Source organism: Schistocerca piceifrons, chromosome 7, assembly GCF_021461385.2.
Source record: "Schistocerca piceifrons isolate TAMUIC-IGC-003096 chromosome 7, iqSchPice1.1, whole genome shotgun sequence".
Classification (NCBI taxonomy): Eukaryota; Metazoa; Arthropoda; class Insecta; order Orthoptera; family Acrididae; genus Schistocerca; species Schistocerca piceifrons.
In genome coordinates, this window is record NC_060144.1 from 233,512,939 (window position 1) to 233,531,654 (window position 18,716).

An 18,716-nucleotide genomic window follows, 5' to 3' on the forward strand; every position below is an offset into this window, starting at 1 on the left:
TTTGTTTTCCATTCTTCTAGTAGTTTCCTATCTTTTCCTCACCAATGATGGGCATCTTTACTCATCATTTCTTCCTCATTCTATCATATCATTCCATTAATCATATTACATCATGTCCTAAGACTTCTTGTAGAACAAAAACAGAATGCTCTGTTCTTGCAATCACTGAACGTTAGACACTTCGTCTGGTGCCACATTGTTCACCTGATATGTTAGATAGCTGGCTCTTGTCCACTACACTTAGTTCTGTTTGTGTCTTAATGACGAAGTGCCAGTGATTGCAGACTAGAACAAACTGTGGCTTTCAGCAGTAACTACAGTATAACCTTGAATACCTGACTCTAAGAAATTACAAGTATACAAACCCTTAAAAAAGATAATTAAAAGTGTATATAATTCTGTAGGTAATGAATGTGTAAACAATGATGAACTTGCTGTTGGTTGTTATTGACTTCTTTGTGTAGTGCACCTAGTGATAGATATTAGAAAATTAACACTGTCTTTGTTTCTTAGTTTTGCAAGTAACATCGTGTAATTATATCATGTAAAGTTCTTCATCTGGCCATGTTTGTTCTATTTACTCGTAATGAAGTTAATATTCTGCTAAAAGGAAAGTGTGTTGTAATGATTGACCTTTTCATACATGGGAAGAGAATGCTGGATTATACCATATTTACCCCATTATAAGATGAGGTTTTTTTTCTCAAATTCATCATTCGAAAAATACGACGTTGTCTTATATTTGCGGATTAAACTATTGCTGCTGAACTCAGCATTTTCACATTGTCTAAGAGATTACAATAGGGGTCATCTTATGTTAACAGATAAAGCTTTGGAAATTAAGATTGTGTAAAATTCTTGTTTTTAACTATCCCAAAGGGTAGGGCATATCAAACAGTACTAGTATTTGAATAGGCTTGAGGTTTCCTGATAGGTGATATGCCAAAGCGCTTGATACAGTATTGACCTTGCTTGAACAGTCTTGTTGATCCGTGGCACTAGTGCAAAGGATACACGAGAAACTATGACCTAGCCACTACAAAAATTTAATGGTCTGGTTGGAAATTGACAAGTTTGTGAAACGCAGGAGGAAATAACATTAAATTCTATCAACTTACAAACTTTCATTGTATTTGAACAGGTTTGCAATAAAAGTTGCCATTCGTGTATGGACACCGTATACATACATTTTGCAGCTGCAGCTTTTTAAGTAAAGATAACATTCAGAGGCAACAATCGTATCCTTCAGAAACCATAACTTAAATCCGAACCCAAGTCAATATCTTATTTGATTATGAGAAAGTAATAACTTTCCAAGTGGGTTGCAAATGAGAAATATGGTCGCTGTACACAAGTTAGAATAAAGGAGAAAATCATTCAGTTTTTAATCAGGTTTGAAAATTAATCCAAACTGAAATGTCTAATAAATGAAATAAATCATATTAAATGGACTGTAATTGTTGTCGCGAGAATAAATTACAGCCGAAATACCTGTTTTGGAGATAGTATGAACATACATCACTAGATTGTGGGAAGAGCAAAAGTTCTAAAATTGGACTGAATAGTGATTGTGATATTTTATTTATGTATTAGTTACTATTGTTATTTATGACCTGTGCCATTGAAGATATTGCCGTCCATATTTCACTGTTGCTCAAGTACAGCACTACGGAAAATTGGAGGAGAAACAGTGACCCAGCTTGGCTGAGAAGTACAATGAGTGTGGGGAGGGGAGTGTTGAGCAGGCAGAAGTTTCGTTGTACGTTGGCTTTTTATGATCATTTACCATGTGTAAACTGCAGTTTTCCTGGATCCATTTGTACTCAGAATTGAACTGTCTTTAAAATTGGACAAATACTCAACATTAGCATAGATTTCTGCAGGAGATATTGAAAGTCTAGAAGGAGACCAGTAGCGTACTTACGTACTTCGTGCAGCAATGTTGTTGACGCTTACTGTGAAGTATGATGGAGTTGATTGGGTGTGTGTCACCTGCTGGTTCTACACAGCCAATGAGAGAGCAGTGGGCGGATGATATGTTTCAAAGAAAGAGATGTTGTAATATTCTCACAGCACTATAGAAATGAAATCCACTATGTGTTCAGGAAAAGGGGGGGGGGGGGGTGTCCTGCTTTCTCGGGTTCCACCTTAACTACAACCTCAGAATTTGCAACATATTAGGAAGAAATGCTAAATATTTGTGACAACAGAGATGTACATTTCACAGCTGTCCTGTTAGGAGGAGGAGGATGATGACTAAAAATGTTGATACCACAGACAACAGGCTAAGTAAACAAAAAAGGCAGTGAAGATAAAAATAAATAGAATTCATTTATTTTATTTCTGCCTGTATCATCTAAACGTAGGCAGTCAATAAATGACATAAATTTAAAATGAATGTAATGATAACTTTTTAAACAGATCCATTACCTCATAAAAGTTTGAAATTTTGATGAGTTAGAATATGTTAAAAAGTAGATTTTTCTCAACGAGCCTCTTAAAAAAAGGAGGTCGTCTTATATTCAGGGCTGCCTTATACACGGGTAAATACAGTATTTAAAAAAGCCTCTGTATGAGGATATATTACTACTCACCAAGTGGAGAAGATGTTCAGCAGCAAACAGCAACTAGGAAAAGTCAAACAGCATCTTAGCTTAAAGCCAAAATCTTTCATCAAAAACGTAACAAACCCACAAAACTTGCATACATACCACCATTTCCACTTCCTGTGCTGCTGTCAAGTGGGACAAGTATGGTCTCTGTTATGGTTGATACTGGGAAGAAGGGTGCAGTAGGGAGAGTGGCAACTACTGGGTTTGGGGCTACAAATGATTGTACAGCTGTTGAAACTGATGAAATGCTTAATGGGAAATGGATAACCCCAATACTTTAAGGCAATGCACAAAATGAGAGACAAGTGTGTGCTGAAGAATAAAGTAAAGCAGTAGTTGGAGTGTTAAGAGTGAACCCCAAGGGATAAACAAAGTATGGTATAGGTTAATTAGAACTGGAAAATAATAACATGAGTGGCAAGCCAGTGGGATTGGAGAGGGGGATGGGTGGGAGGTAGTGTGTGTGGATGATGTGCAAACAGGAGTAGTTGGCAGGGGTTATTGGAGACCGAGGCTAGAAGAGGGTAGGGGGTGTTATAGAAATGAAGAATAAGTTCAAGGAGCACTTCTTGCCTATGTAGTTAAGGAAGGTTGGGATTAGGAAAAAGACTCTAGATAGCCTAGTTCCGTGGTAATGTAGTTCACTTATTATTATGGGCTACTTTGCAATCTGTATATTTTCTAGTAGACCAAATTTTCTGAACCATATTGCTCTCCAGTATATTCCTCATTACTGACACCCCCCCCCCCCCTCCCCCACCCACCCTCCTGCCTCCAAAATACTCACTCCATTTCACACATCATTACACCCAACCCACTTTCCTTGCTCCAGTTACTTTCCTGCTTTATAATAGCTAACTTGTTTCTTCCTTTGCTTACCACTTTCACTCACTTTGCATCCTCAACCTTCTCCTGTCTTTCATCTTAGAATTTTTGTTATGATCCCATACATTAACCATAATAGCATCTCACCGTATGTGCTTATGCTTTCCACACTTGTGTGATCTTTTCCAGCCATATACACTGCTGCCCCTGCTCTTTATCCATCTACGTCTATACCCGCATGTATACTCTGCAAGCCACCTTGCAATGTGGGGTGGAAGTTTCTTTGTGTACCACTGTTACTCCCCCTCTTTCCTATTCCAGTTGCGAATGGTTCATGGAAAGAACGATTGCCGGTAAGCCTCCTTGTGGGCTCCAATCTCTCTAATTTTTCCTTAATGGGCTTTTCACAAGATATATGTTGGAGGAAGAAATACATTTGTTGACTCTTCCAGGAACGTACACTCTCAGAACTTTTACAATAAATCACTGTGATGCTAGAATGCCTCTCTTGCAGTGTCTGCAACTGGAGTTGGTTGATCATCTCTGTAATGCTTTTGTGCTTACTAAATGAACGTGTAAAGAAATGTTTCACTTATCTTTGGACCTGCTCTGCTTCCTCTCAGTCCTATCAGGTATGTATCCCATACTGATGAGCAGTATTCAAGCACTGGTTGAACGATTGTTTTAAGCTACTTCCTTTGTTGATGGACTAAATTTCCTGAAGAATCTTCCAATGAGTCTGAGTGTGGCATCTGCCTCACACAATTAACTTTATGTGACTGTTCCATTGCAAATTCTTCCATAAGCATACTACTAGGTACCTTATGGAAGTAACTGTTCTGCAATTGTGTAACTGTACAATGAAGGGTCTTTCTGTCTGTGTATTTCTAGTACATTACATTTGTTTATGCTGAGGGTCAGTTATCACTCCCTACACAGTGTTGACCCTCGGCAGGTCTTCCTGTATTATGCTACAATTTTCTTTCATCCACAAGTTCTTCCAAACCACTTTGTGCCCAAATCAGGCTGCAGCACTGTGAAGATAAATAGCAATATGCACAGAGCTCAGTGTGTTTGTTAGCGGTCTGAGAAAGGACTGTGTCTGAAATCTCACCAACTAATGTGTCAGTCCACTACTTAATGCCTCCCCTGGTGAGTAGTGGTCTACACCCATATCAAAAGTTAAAAAATCAGGAAAAGTGGTAGATCGAAGTGACCCCGAAGACTTCTTTTAAAGTGGAATAATCCTGTTTGTGCAGGGAAGGTGTACTCCTTATTCTGAATAAGCACATGATTCAGAGGTAACTAAAAGCATTCATTAGACGCATGCTATCTATCATGTTTTCTATTTCACAGTAAGCAGCATGTAGTGCCTGGCAACATCTTCAATAGAAAGATGCAGTGTGAATCCTGTTTTGCAGGGTGGAATTACTTGGTACACAGATTAATCAAACAATGGAAACTCCAGGTAGGAATATCAGCTTTGTAGCAAAAGATAAATTGCTACTTACCATAAAGAGGACACGTCAAGTTGCAGACAGGCGATTAAAAGACAGTCACATATAGCTTTCAACCACAGCCTTTGTCAGTAGAGAGAGAGAGAGAGAGAGAGAGAGAGAGAGATGCGCGCACACGCGCACGTACACGTACACACACACACACACACACACACACACACACACACACACAAAAGCTAGCACAAGTCATGCACACACATCTGGCAACTCCAGCATTTCAGGCCAGAATGCTGGCATTCGAGCCTGAGATGCTGGAGTTAATGGTCATGTGTGCATGAGGTGTATTAGGCACACATATTGGCATTTCAGGCTTTTGTTGGCTGTTCAGCGACACAGGACATGTCTGTTTTAGGCCATTACTAGGTCAACAAATGAGATTGTACTCCAGATGATGATAAATATGTTGTAGCATTAAGTGTGTAATGAAATCCAATGGTGTGTACAAGATATTAATCTTCAGTGATTTCCTCAGGAGTTACAGCTTTCCAACAAACTGTCTTTAAGAAGTTCAGAGCAGTTGATTTGTAGGCTGCAAATCTGGTAGTTTGTATTCTGCTCATGGTAGTGAACACTAGTGTTCTTTTTCTTGGACTCAGCAACGAGACAGGACCAGGGATGAATGAAGCAATGTGCTCTTCACACAGGAACTATACTACAGTTTTCAGTTGTCTGAAGGCAAAGTTGCCATCAGTGTAGCCATAGGATCACTTTAGAATAATACCAGCTTGGTGGAAATGGGTTCCTGGAGTGGCAGATGTCATGTTGGATGGTCATACTGGGCTTTACATTTTAGTTGGACATCAGAGAAATACAATAAATGCTAAGAAGTACAGAGATAAGGCACAGCAATGGTATGAGCAACTTTTCAGACAGTAGAATAGTTGGTTCAGTCCTACATTTCCTACATGATAATGCCCATCTGTGCTGAGCTCATCTGGTAGATGAAGTTAGTTTTTGGAGGTGAAGATATCCTCCATATGGACTGGTTATTTAGATATTGTAATCCATTAGAGCTTGTTTGGGAGAAACTAGCACAATGAATTCAAGTACAACAGCTGCCACCAAGTACTCTTTCAGACCGCTGCACAGCTCTTTTTCAAAAACGAGATTGTTTGGTAGAGCTCTTGAACCATCTTAAATAGAAATGCCATGTCACAACAAAGCTATGTGGCAGCTAGGTGTTACCATATTCCCATTATTACTTACCTGCTGTTATAGAAGAGATTTTCTGGTTTTTAAAAGTGTATCTTCAGTATCAAAACTTTTATAATGACTTGTTTGAGGTGCTATTATATGTCAGATGTCTTGTGATTAAGCACTATTCCGTTCCGTGAACCTTCTGATATACTGTTTAGGAAATAATCTATCATTTTTGGACTATGCTCAACATTCAGATATTAGTATACTTACTTAAATTCTTTGCTGGATTTAAAACTTGCTCAAATTGGCACATGTATAATTTGGAAATGTGCCCACACCGTACAAGTATTTCAGTCCCGATGCATTCATTGCACTTTTATATGCTGTTTTTTTGTATAATGCAGAACGTGCCTAATGTGGAAATGGAAAGCAAATCTTAGAACATACTTAATAGTTCATTGTATAATGCAGAAAAGAGGCTATACAATACTACTGTATTACAGTTCATCAGTTACTCATGACTCTACAAGTCCGCAGCTCGTGGTCTAGGGGCTAGTGTTGCTGCCTCTGGAGCATGGAGTCCCGGGTTCGATTCCCGCCTGGGTTGGGTATTTTCTCTGCCCGGGGGCTGGGCATGTGTTGTCCTCATCATTTCATAATCATCATCATCATCATCATCATCACCATCATTTGTGAGAGTGTCTACATTGGATTGTGTGAAGAAAATGGACTGTGTAAAAATTGGGACTTATACGGGCGCTGCTGACCACGCAGTTGAGCCCCCACAAACCAAACATCATCATGTCTCTACAAGGATATTACTTTTAACACTTCTGTTAAGCGGCGCAAAACCAAGAAAAGAGGTCCAGTGCAGCGCAGCGCTGCTGTTGTAGACATAAAACAGCACCACTCTGTACAACAACAAATAAGTTACACTCAGTGTCAGCACAGTTCATCAAAGGAAACGGTTCATTCATCAGCCCTCTGCTTGTCGGCTTTCACGTTTTCCTCACTATTGACGCATGCCAGCACATAATGGAACATTGTTGTTCATCTACCAACACTCTGCTGCAATGTGCGCAGTGAAAGAGGTGGGTATTGTTCCATTGTACAATGGTTTTACTTGGCAAGGTCATTATTTTCTGCCAGTTTCAGTTGTCTAATAGCTCTTTAAGAGATGCAGTAACATGATCTCGAACAAATGGTATTTGTCATTCAAACTTGACTCCCTGTGTGCAAAATTATGTTGTGTTTCAAGTGCGGTAAAACAGAAATTTATAAGACTTTAGGAAACAAGGATAAGATTCAGGATGAATGGATGAAAGGGAATGGGCAGATGAAAAGAAAGGCAAAGAAGACCGGAAATGAAGAAATTAATGAAATAATGTGGGAATAGTTCGTACGTGTGCAGGCAAAAAACTTAACTTTATCTGGACCCTTGTTGCAAAGTGAGTCCCTGAAAGTCACTAAAGAGCTTGGAATTAATGGAGTTTAAGGTATCCACAGGATGTCTGGGCAGTTTCAAAGCTAGGCACAACAATGCATGAAATGAAGTGTGTGGGGAGTCTAAGGATGTGCAGGAAAGTGTAGCAGCAGGATGGAAGACAATAATGTGCATCTGAATTGTGAATTATGACCCAAAAGGTGTGTTCAATGCCAATGAAATGGGACTGCTTTATTATGCACTGCCTCAAAATCACTATCAGTTCGAGGTGAAAAGTGCCCCGGGTGGAGGAGTGTTCAAGGAAAGACTCACTGTAATGCTGTGAGGTAACATGTTAGATGAAATGGACAAGCCACTGGTGATTGGAAAGGTGGAAAAACCGCATTGTTTCAAAAACATAGACGTCAGTAAGCTTCAAGGCACATGGCGAAGCAATATAAAGGTGCTGATGGTGAGTGGTCTTATGGAAGAATGGCTGGGCTCTTTCAATGCCAAAATGAAAAAAAGGAAGTTGCCAAGTTCTCCTTTTCCTAGACAATGCAGCCTGCCACCCGAAAGTAATGTTATCAAACGTGAAATTGACTTGGTTCCCTCCAGGTTCAACCAGTCTCTCACAACCCATGGACCGGGGGTTATTTACATATTCAAGTGTTGTTATAGGTCATTACCGATGCAATCTCTTATTCTTAGTGTTGAAGAAGCTGAAACTGCATTTGCTCTTGCATGGTCAGTTTCCGTCGTGGATGCAGTAAATTGGATTGGTTTGGCAGTAAAGGAAATAAAACCTGAAACTGTCACCAAGTGCTTCAACAAAGTGGGGTTTAGGGGTGAGAAACAAGATGCTTTGGTGGCCATCAAAGTTCAAGAAAATGTTGCAGCAATTGCTGAATTAATGAAAATGCGAAACATTTCATGTAGTGCAGATGATTATATTTGAAGTGATGACTTTTTGTAATTCACTCCACTTTCACTTCAGCAACAGATTTAATAGAAATCCGCAACACAGAGGATGATGAAGAAGAAACAAAGGAAGAAGAACAGGAACAAAATGATCTCCCTAGAAAAATTAATATGCCTGAAGAAGCCATTGCATGCGTAAACAATGTAATGGAATTTGCAGCCCACAAAAATTCTCCCAACTTGTTGGAACTATTATATGGTGCAAAAAATTGTATAAAAAAACAATTTTGAATAGGAAATTCCCTCGTTGATATGTGGCAAAAAAAATGAAATGTAAAGCAAATAAATATGGGAATAATATGTATGTACATACAATAATAAATGAATTTACAGTTCGAGTAAAAACATAGAAATGCCATGTTGTGTACCAGTTAGTGTAATAGTCCAGTGTTCTGTTCTCCAGTGTACAGTAAATGAAAATCTACTGTGCTGGAGTGAAGTTACGTAATCAAAAATTTGTACTGTTCTTTTGTGCATGATACCTGACAAATTTTAGGCAGCCCAGTTTGGAAAATTATTTTAGTTCCAGGCGATTCTGTTTTGAGCTAGTTTTACTATATCTACATCTAAACACATGCAAGCTACTGCTGTGATGAGATGTGTATTCAAGTCTGAATACTGATGATTAATTGCAAGAGACACTACATCTTTCCTTTCTTAGAATAGCAATTACTTCTAGTTTTAATTGCCTATAGTACTGCTTTCATTGCCTTGATCTCTTTGGTAAGTTAAAAAACGGAAATTATTATTTACACTTCATCAATAACAAACATTTTAGGATGTTAGTAAATTATGTCGTGCTACAATATATCATTCATTTTTAATATTATGGTTATTGCTGTATCAATTCTTATAAAATACGTTTGGTTGTTAATATTTAAAATGCCATGTTTCAGCATCTCCTCTTCCATCTCCTATGCGTTCTCCTGCACGGTCTGCTGTACCAAAAATGCCATGCTGCACTGCACTGTACGATTTTGAACCAGAGAACCCAGGAGAGCTAGGTTTTAAGGTAAATTAATGCCATTAGTCTCTGTGTCTGTATGTTTAAGATGCGTTTGATGGAGCACTTTGAATTTGTTGCTGAACATGTGAGGATCACAGACTTTGCAGATACTATCATGTAAATTATTATTATCTTTAAATTGGTTTCTTGAAGTCTTAGGGGGCATTTCAGTCTGGAAGGGGAAGGATTTGGGACTTCATCTCAAAAGTCTGTTCACCTAAGAGTCAAGGTCAGTGAAGTCTAGTCTCGACATTGTCATGTGCGATCTTGCAACATTGTGTTCTCATGTGGAAGTCTCCAAACCACATTCAGTTGATAGTGTTTGTAGTTGCTAGTGGAGGCACCCAATCGGAGTTTGCAAAAGAGAACCTATAAGGGCAATGGTGATTGAAGCTGTTTATTCAGAAATTTGTTAAAGTAAAACTAATTTCTGCTTGGGACTCTGGAGGGCTCATTTAAATGTGGCAGATTGAAGCTGTACAAATTTTTTCGAAAATTTTTGTTATTGATGCAGCGTGAAGTGTAGCTTATTGTAAAATATAAAAGTCTAGGAAACTTAATACAGGACGCCAAAATGGAAATATGTATTTCAGTGTGTGTAACTGAGTGATGGTCACACTGATGTTACAGGTTACACCAGCCACTTTTCCAGTATTGAGCTTAGTAGACTCTCCATCTTTTAATCTCTCTCTCCCTCTCTCTCTCTCTCTCTCTCTCTCTCTCTCTCTCTCTCTCTCTCTCTCTCTCTCTCTCTTTCTCAATTTTTAATTGCAAATGTGGTTCAGTTTGCTAAATCATATTAAATTTATGTTCACTCTCAGTATTTAAATATGATGTTAATAGCTCAAGCACATCAGTGTGAAAGTATATTGGAGTGCCATCCTGTTGAGAAATGACATCATCGCTGGCCTCTTGCAATTTCAGGATAAGCGATAGCAGAAGCATGTCCAGGTTAGGAAGCACGCGGATTGTTGCCTATGGAAAGGAGGGGGGGGGGGGGGGGTTCACACACTTTTTGCCTTGGCAAAGCACAACATATATTAACCTTTGCAGATCCACAGACATGTTCAGTTCTCTGTGGGGATTCTCTGCTCCCCATATCCACATGTTATTCTAATTTACTGCACAGTTCAGGTAAAAGGTAACCTCATCACTGAAAATCAACCTGCAGGTAAAATAGTCCTTCATTTCTGAAAACATTTATTGCCATGTGAAATGGCTTGGAACAGCTGAATTCAACATGGTTGAGTTTTGAGGCATTTTTCCAGCATTCTCCAAGCAATTGGTTGCAGAATTCCTAGCTTATGATTTGAACGAGACAATACTGAATGAGGAATGTTTCCCTGATCCATTCAACTTCTCCTCAGATGTTGATGCCCACCCACTCCTTCTGCCATTACAAAGACATCCTGTTTCCTTAAACATCTGTACCCACAAATAACTGGATTGTCTGGCAGGTGGAGCTTTTTGGAATGTGGTCCTGAATTTCTCACACACTACGGTCGCAGGCTAAGTCTTGCACAGAACTTCATCACGCAGAATGCCTTCTCTGCCAGTCTGGCAGCCATGTTGCCAGAGATCATTGTAACAAATATTTTTTTCAGTCACTGAACAATCCTGTACATGGCATTAAAATCCGATAACATGAGTCTAAAAGAAAGCAGTTGAAGAATTTTGTTTTGGTTTTGATTGTGAAATGTTACTCTTGAAGCACAGTCAGTAGTCAGCAAGCTCATTGACAGCCCAATAATCATAGCATCTCTCTTTGTCTCCTACATATCTTTGTGAAAGTACTCATTTTGCTCCTCACAGTAATCCTCATAGTTTTCAGAAAAGTAAGTGTAATGCAAGCTGAAGAAGTAGACCTTATTGGCATTATTTTAAACAAACAAGACAGTGCAACAATATCTATTTTAAGCACATGTCTATGATTATGATTATTCCTCATAATTTTGACTTTGTCAATGAATTTCAAAACTTAAATTGTTTACAAAGTTACGTTTTAGGAGCTGTTGGAGGCTTGAACAGCTAATAGTTATATGTGTTAGTAATGGTGATAAGTCTGTTATTAAATCTATTGTTAGAATTAAAAAGAAATATCTACTTTTAGTTGTGAATGAAGTAACTTTCTGTTTTGTGTAAGTACTATATATATTTCTTCCATGAAAGTTTTGTGTATTACTGAAATGTATGTTCTTATCTTCTTAACTTTATTCTTTATATTTTTGAATGGGAACTTCGAGCTGTAGAAATGTTATTTTTTTAAGCTATGTTTTTACAGATCTGCTAACAGTTATTTTGTGTATTTCACTTTCAGGAAGGAGAAACAATAACACTAACAAACAAAATTGATGAGAACTGGTATGAAGGCACCGTCAATGGCCGAACTGGATATTTCCCTGTAACTTACGTACAGGTTATTGTCCCTCTGCCGTGAACTGTCTCTTGTATTAAACTACAATTTGCAGCTGTTACTACTGTTCTCATATTGACATGTGTGTTGTTTCCATCCAGATACTTGGTAATTGTTAGTAAGCTCTTCAGTTATACAATTTTATGAACGATACTGCATGCTGATTCATAAAACCAATTTATTTGGATTGAAATGTTCCAAGGAATAAGCAGATTTTTTTATGTGAAATCAGAAAACAATACTCTTAGGTAAGACTGTTGGAAACTGTCATGTATTATGTACTTTCACTATTTGATTGCTCTGTTGGTGTTTTGTTAATTACGAAATTGTTTGTGAAGGCTGTACCCACTTTGAGTAATTTACTTGATTGCTAGGTGGGGTGCGGCCATTAACAGAGCTAATACCCAGTATTGGTTCTGTCAGTCTGATTAAGAGTCTGTTGATTCATGACTGCATTCAAACAGTGCAGGGACAATAATTATTGCTGAAAGTTCTTGTCAGTGTTGATTCTCTTGTAGAATATGAATTAAGCACTAATGGTATTACTTGTACTCTACCTTCGCTGTCTATAAACTGATATATATGAGCAATTTAGGAAAAGTAGTTCTTTTATTTCTTGGAGCATTCAGCATTAAGAAGTAATTTTCGAAAAAGTACTTCTTTGTTTATAACCCTTGTACAAGTATTTTCTCATAGTCATTTCTTTTTCAAAAAGGAAAAGAACATGGTTGTTACAGAGGTAATATTACACCATACTTCATGAAACCATTTCATAATGGGAAGAGAGAAGGGTTGTAGATAGTCCTTGCAGCAATGAAAACTAAAAATATTTATGAGATTTGTGTTATTAATCTCATATGTCTGCTAGTTTTAAATGATGCATTCCAAAACAAAACATGGTCAAACTCATTGTCATGTGATTTAATTTCATTTAGTACAATGCTCACTTAAGTGTGAGTACAATAAGATTAGTATGCATGACACACACATGAATTGAGGCACACAGATTATTGTATAACTTGCGATATGACTGTTACATCTGTGTTGTTTTGTGTTTGTATTACAAGTAGTTAATACACATGCCATTTCACTGCAATTTCTCATGAAACACATTAAAAATGAAAAAGTCTGCATTTCCTTAAGTAATGTGTAAGTAAAAACCGCTGAATAAATAAAAATAAAAAATAAATATAATGAATTTAGAGATGGACTATAAATATAAAAATATATGTAGGAGCATGCTGCATCATGTAAATGATATATTGTTATTCTTAAAATGATGTCTAGTATTCTGTACATTTAACATAGTACTTAAACAGGATATTTAAAAAATACTACAAATTTTGTTCAGCTTTCAACAAGGTTTGTGATAGTGGAGAAAAATAGTGTGGTAGAAACTGTATCAGCTGTCCCTTTTACATTGCATATTGATGCATTCACAAAATAATTAAAAACTTTTTGTTCATATTATATGAATCATTTCTCCTTTCCTTCTTAGACAATACTATCATTACTTGGTGAGAACTTCTAGTAGAACAATAAAGCTTCAAATGAAGGTAATGTGCCACTCATTTAGCAGATGAGTTTGTTGATGAAAAATAAAATATTCATTCTTTTCTCATTGCATGCATTTATGGAAACAGCAACTTAATTCTTTCCTGGTACTTCATTTGCTAAATGAATGGCTCAGCTTTTATTGGATGCTGTCATTCTTTTGAAGGGGCCTTCTGCAGGTATGATAAACTAAATGATTGTTCTTAAACAGTAGAAAATTGGAAGAAAGTTGAATAAAACAAAGCTACAGAGGAAAGAAAATACTTCAGTACTCCTTGAGAATGAAAGCAGAGTTTAAGAAGCCTCATATGGGAAACTTGGTCCAGGCATTCCAGGATCATCTGTGATATTGACCTATTCAAATATAGATGATTCTTAAGATTTATTAGATGTTCATATTGTCTCAGAGGGGTATTTCAAATGTTCAGATTCATTTAAAAGAACAGTAAGTAATCAAAATGTTAATATTGCCTTCATACTGCTTCTTTATTATTTTCATTTTAAATTTTTTAATTTATTTTCTCTAGCTAGGAAATTGCACTCATGATCTGTAGTTAGGACAAGATTTGACTGTGGAATCTAGTCAGTCATGAAAGCATCACAAATGTATGAGGGATTGCTAACATTAATTGCTTTTACAAATAACATTTTTTTATGATTTTAGTGATGGATGATATTCATACCCCTTTCTAGTCATCTGTTGTGGTTTAAAATCAGAATAATAAACTATAATGCTTGAAACCAACAAGTTTCTAGTTTTTTTTCTTGAATTTTAAACATAGATTGGTGGCCATGTTTAAGACAGCATTAAAAATCACTGTAAATGCTTTCTTTTTAAATAATCAGTGAACAATGTGATTGATCATGCGTTATGTGAATGCAATTCTATTTTTGTACATGCCAAAGTATATTTTGAAAAGTTTAAGGCCCAAAGATAAGTTTTTCCTGCAACTGAACATTGAAGAAAAAATGTTGGATTGTAAGCTCTCAGATAGGCAGCACATTGGTAATATGGTCTTTCATTGTAAATTTTAATTGCAGTCCTTTTATAAAATAATTTTTTTTTTCAAAATTTCAATTCAGATGACAAGGTGGATGGAATTTCAGAAAGTATCCCGGTGGGTTATTAATGATGTGGATAATTTTCTGCAGTAATCATAGGGAAGGTTGATTAGTTTTTTTTTATTTATTTATTTTATTTTTTATCTTATTGTGCCACAAACATAGTGAAACTGAATTTGTTATGTATGTGTAGTGTACAACCTATATTTGATTGTCTATAGACTGCTTAATCTATTAAGAAATGATATTTATGTTTAACACATTGGATGAAGTCTATGTCACCTGCATTTAAATAAAGTTTGAAGTGTGCTACATAATAATGACATGCAACATTACTCAGTTGATTGAGGTTACACAGTGCAGATTAACAGAACTTCTTAATTATTTGTTTTGCAGTGCAACACATCTAGTAACAATGAGTGATCTCTTTATATAGGAAAATGTCCACAAGAGAGAATTTTTTCCACTTCATTCATATATTGAACTTAAATGGAAACAGTAACATTATCTATCTTAAAAAAAGGTTTTAAGGTTTTGTTTAAGAACAACTGGGCTGGAACTTATTTCTTATTTGTGCTCTTTTGACTAAGTACCTTATCCCAGAACAGTTTTCAAATTCAAATTGAAAGCAATAACTCAGTATTGTTGTTAACTTTCTGTTCTTTCGTTTCTTAATTTACACTAAGCCTTCTAAGAAATTCTCTGCCTGTGCCTATGCCTGTGCTGCAGTAGTATACATTGCCTAAAGAACCAGGAAAATGAAAGATGATTAGAATATCAAACCTTCCAAAGCAATGTATTTTCAAACCTTACTTATTTTGAACTCTGAATGGAGATATGTTGCTTCTAAAATACTTCAGTATTGTGGCAAGATATATGCTTGTTTCCTGTTGAAATTTTTTTTCATTGTTGTGTGTTGTAATTCAATAGTTATTGAGAAATGTTTTGAAATTCTTAGTCTTTCCTCCTACTTTCTCTAACATAGTTGAATAACTTGTGGGTGGAATCATTTAATGAAATGTTCTTAATGTTTGGAACACAAACCATCACTTGACAGGGATGTCATTGTTTGCATGTGAGTCCACTGAAAAGAGCCAAGTAGTTATATGCTCCTGTACTTCGGGATATGCTGAAGAAATGGATTGCACTTGTGTTCTAGACTTGTGTATCTTGACAATATTGGGGAGAGCAGACAATATATTTTGAGAAAACCCTGTTCTTGATATTGTGAAGGCCATTATTTTTCATGTATAAATACATACAGTAATATTTTTTATCAGTGTTGTTTCATCTAGTGCTTTAGCGTATGTCCTCTTGTAGCAAACAATTTGATAAAATATTAGATTATTAGATGCAATACTGCACAATTTCATAAATACAATTGTTAATTTAAATCCATAATTGAGAATTTAGAAACTGTAGAATATCAGTGTTTCTGTACAAATATTTACTGAACTGTAATCAGGAGAGATGATAAATTAGATGTAGAATTATTAACACAAAAATGGAACCATGTTGTTCAGTGTACATTATGTCACATAAACTCATATGGAAGGCAGCTGTAAAGCTCCCTACCAGTTAAGTTTTAAGCAAACAGATATTATTGTAATAGAACTGATCAATGAACTGAAAATGTAATGTGGATAGAGAATATTTACTCACCAAGCAGCATTATGTAAAACTATGGAGAAAGGTATAAAATATCTAGCTTTTAAACCAATGACTGCTGCTTTTAGTATAAGAGAGGAATGTGTTGAATGAAAAAAGACTGGTAAGGCTTAAGAACACTGGAAAAGTCACGCAGAACCTTGAGTCAAGGAAGACTTACAGTACATTTCCATTTCTTACCATTTGGTGAGGAAATTTGCCCTATCCATATTATCGATATTGCTTTAAGGAACTTTGTTACAAGTACACATTTAATTACCTAGTTTCAGTATGCAATTTGTCCTTATGGTTGACATTTCTCTTACAAAGAAATAAATAATCTTGTAGTCATATTTGTTTACACTTGATTACATCAGTAAAGAAAAGCTCAGTGAGCATCTTAAAACATTTACATAAGTGCAACTGTGTGTGTTCTCTAATGGCTCATAGTATTCTTATAGTAGCTATCCTGTCAGAGAGAGTTCATTTCCTGAACGCATTCTTCCTATCTCACAGAAAGATAATGACATAAGCAATAAGTGTTCTTGAGATTTCATGTGTTAAACTTACTCTGTGAATCATCTCCTTATGAAATTCTTGTTGTTTGTCTGTACTGATGGATGTTCAAATAATGTATACCATTGATGACTATATGTTTCAGCAATTATTACGCTAGAGGACTGTGTAAAGTCCTTGCATTTTCTTGCAGTCTAGCAGCTTATGAATCTAGCTATTTTTGAGTGTTAAACATTTTGGAGTGTGTGTTTGTGTATGTTAATGAAAGTACACGACTGAGTTGTTGAGAGATTGTGTTTGTCTGATGTTCAGTGTTTAAGGAATTTGTATCCCATAATGGCATATGAAATATTATGCATTTATGTTGATATGTTTTGGGAGTTGTCTACTGTAAACATTCCATGTATATCTGTGGCATACTAAAGAACTTCAGGTGTACTATGAAACATAATATTCAAGACTCAACTATAATCTTTTCTGAGTGTTGGTATATGGCATCTTTTTACTTACTTATATAATTTTTGTGTGATTAAAATTTGTTGTTCCAGCAGATTTTATAAACATGTGGATGAAAACACAAAATTATGAGTTTGTGATCACTTGCATGCCATTGCTTTCATTTTGGTTCCGTGACCCTTTACTGAGGGTAATATAAAATAGGTTGCACAAGTTAGATTTGTGTGCTATGTAAGTATACATGAAATTACTCACTATATGGACTGTTATTGAAGTTGAGATGTAAATGTTACAAGTATTGTATTATGTTTCACTTGATACAGCTTTCTGGTTTTGAAGTGCATATCAGTCAAATGTGTCTGACATTCAGTCCTTTCAAATTCAGCAACAGTATTAAAAAGAAACAAATTATTATAAATATGGAACATGCAAGTGTTACAGAAATATATCATTGTTGACCCATTTTGAAATATTTAGAATGTGATGTTCTTGCTGAAATTTAAGATTGATAATTATTTATTTTTTTCTAAATATGCATATACACTACATAGTTATAATAGCAGTTCATTGTTACAGTGATGAAACTGACACTAGCAATGCTGCAAAATTTTTTTACATAGTTATAAAGTACATTTGTCACGAATTAAAATTTACTTTACAGTGAAAAACTAAATGAGTGCTGCTGTGCTAGTACCACATAAGGTACCATTTGAAATTACACTTTGGCATCTATTGCTATTATTGATTTAGTTTTGACACAACCGATTACTTAATTGTGTTGTTACTTATAATACTGAGTTATTGTGCCATCTTGTGTATTGGTATGAATGTATATAATTTTTGTATACAGAAAATGTCAGTACGAAATATTTTAAGTGTGATGGTTAAAGTGTGGTCTGTATTACATGATAAAATTTGAAATGTAAGAATAATGTATATCTGTATCTGTGTGTTTGTTTTACCTCTAATTAATATGCATCATGTATTGCTGAACATCTACCTATCCCCTCAGCTACTTGTATGTATTGGAAAGCATTGTAAGTGTGTGAAATGAAAGAAAACTAGAACAAATACAAAATCTGAGATGAGAACAAATGACTGTGGTTTTATTGGTCCACTAAGTTGCCTTCTATACTTGTAACGTAATACACATTACGTATACAATCTAAATAATATATACGTATAATATCTTACACAGTAAATACTCACAATAACTTGCACAGCATACTCATAATGGTACATAATGCACAATAATTTACAATACATAATCTTTTACAATACATAGCATTACAAGTCTGTAATGATTTAAAATACCAGAGTTTAAAAAGTAAAATTTTTTGAAGTAATATCTCTGATTGTGTAAGGGGCATTCAAAAACAAATGAGCCGGAGGCATAATTACAGAAGCCAGCACCATTATGTTAGAAGTATTGACCCTGGCTGTTGAGACACTTGTCCCACTGTGACACAAGGTGGTGAATGGCTGTCCCATAAAATTCCCAGGGCACGTACAGCTGGACGTCGTCATCCGAGGTGAATCGTTTCCCCCTCAGAGCCTTTTTAAG

At 36.0% G+C, this 18,716-nt stretch overlaps 1 protein-coding gene across 1 annotated transcript in view; it reads left to right on the forward strand.

Annotated features, from left to right (window-relative positions):
* The window catches only part of LOC124804815 (endophilin-A), a 730,772-nt gene extending 712,525 nt beyond the window's left edge, over positions 1-18,247 (forward strand). The window contains exons 15-16 of the mRNA XM_047265154.1: positions 9,395-9,510; positions 11,822-18,247. Of these exons, the coding sequence (XP_047121110.1) occupies positions 9,395-9,510; positions 11,822-11,941 (236 nt within the window). The 3' untranslated portion in view covers positions 11,942-18,247. The remainder of the gene's footprint in view (positions 1-9,394; positions 9,511-11,821) is intronic.
* The last annotated feature ends 469 nt before the right edge of the window (positions 18,248-18,716 follow it).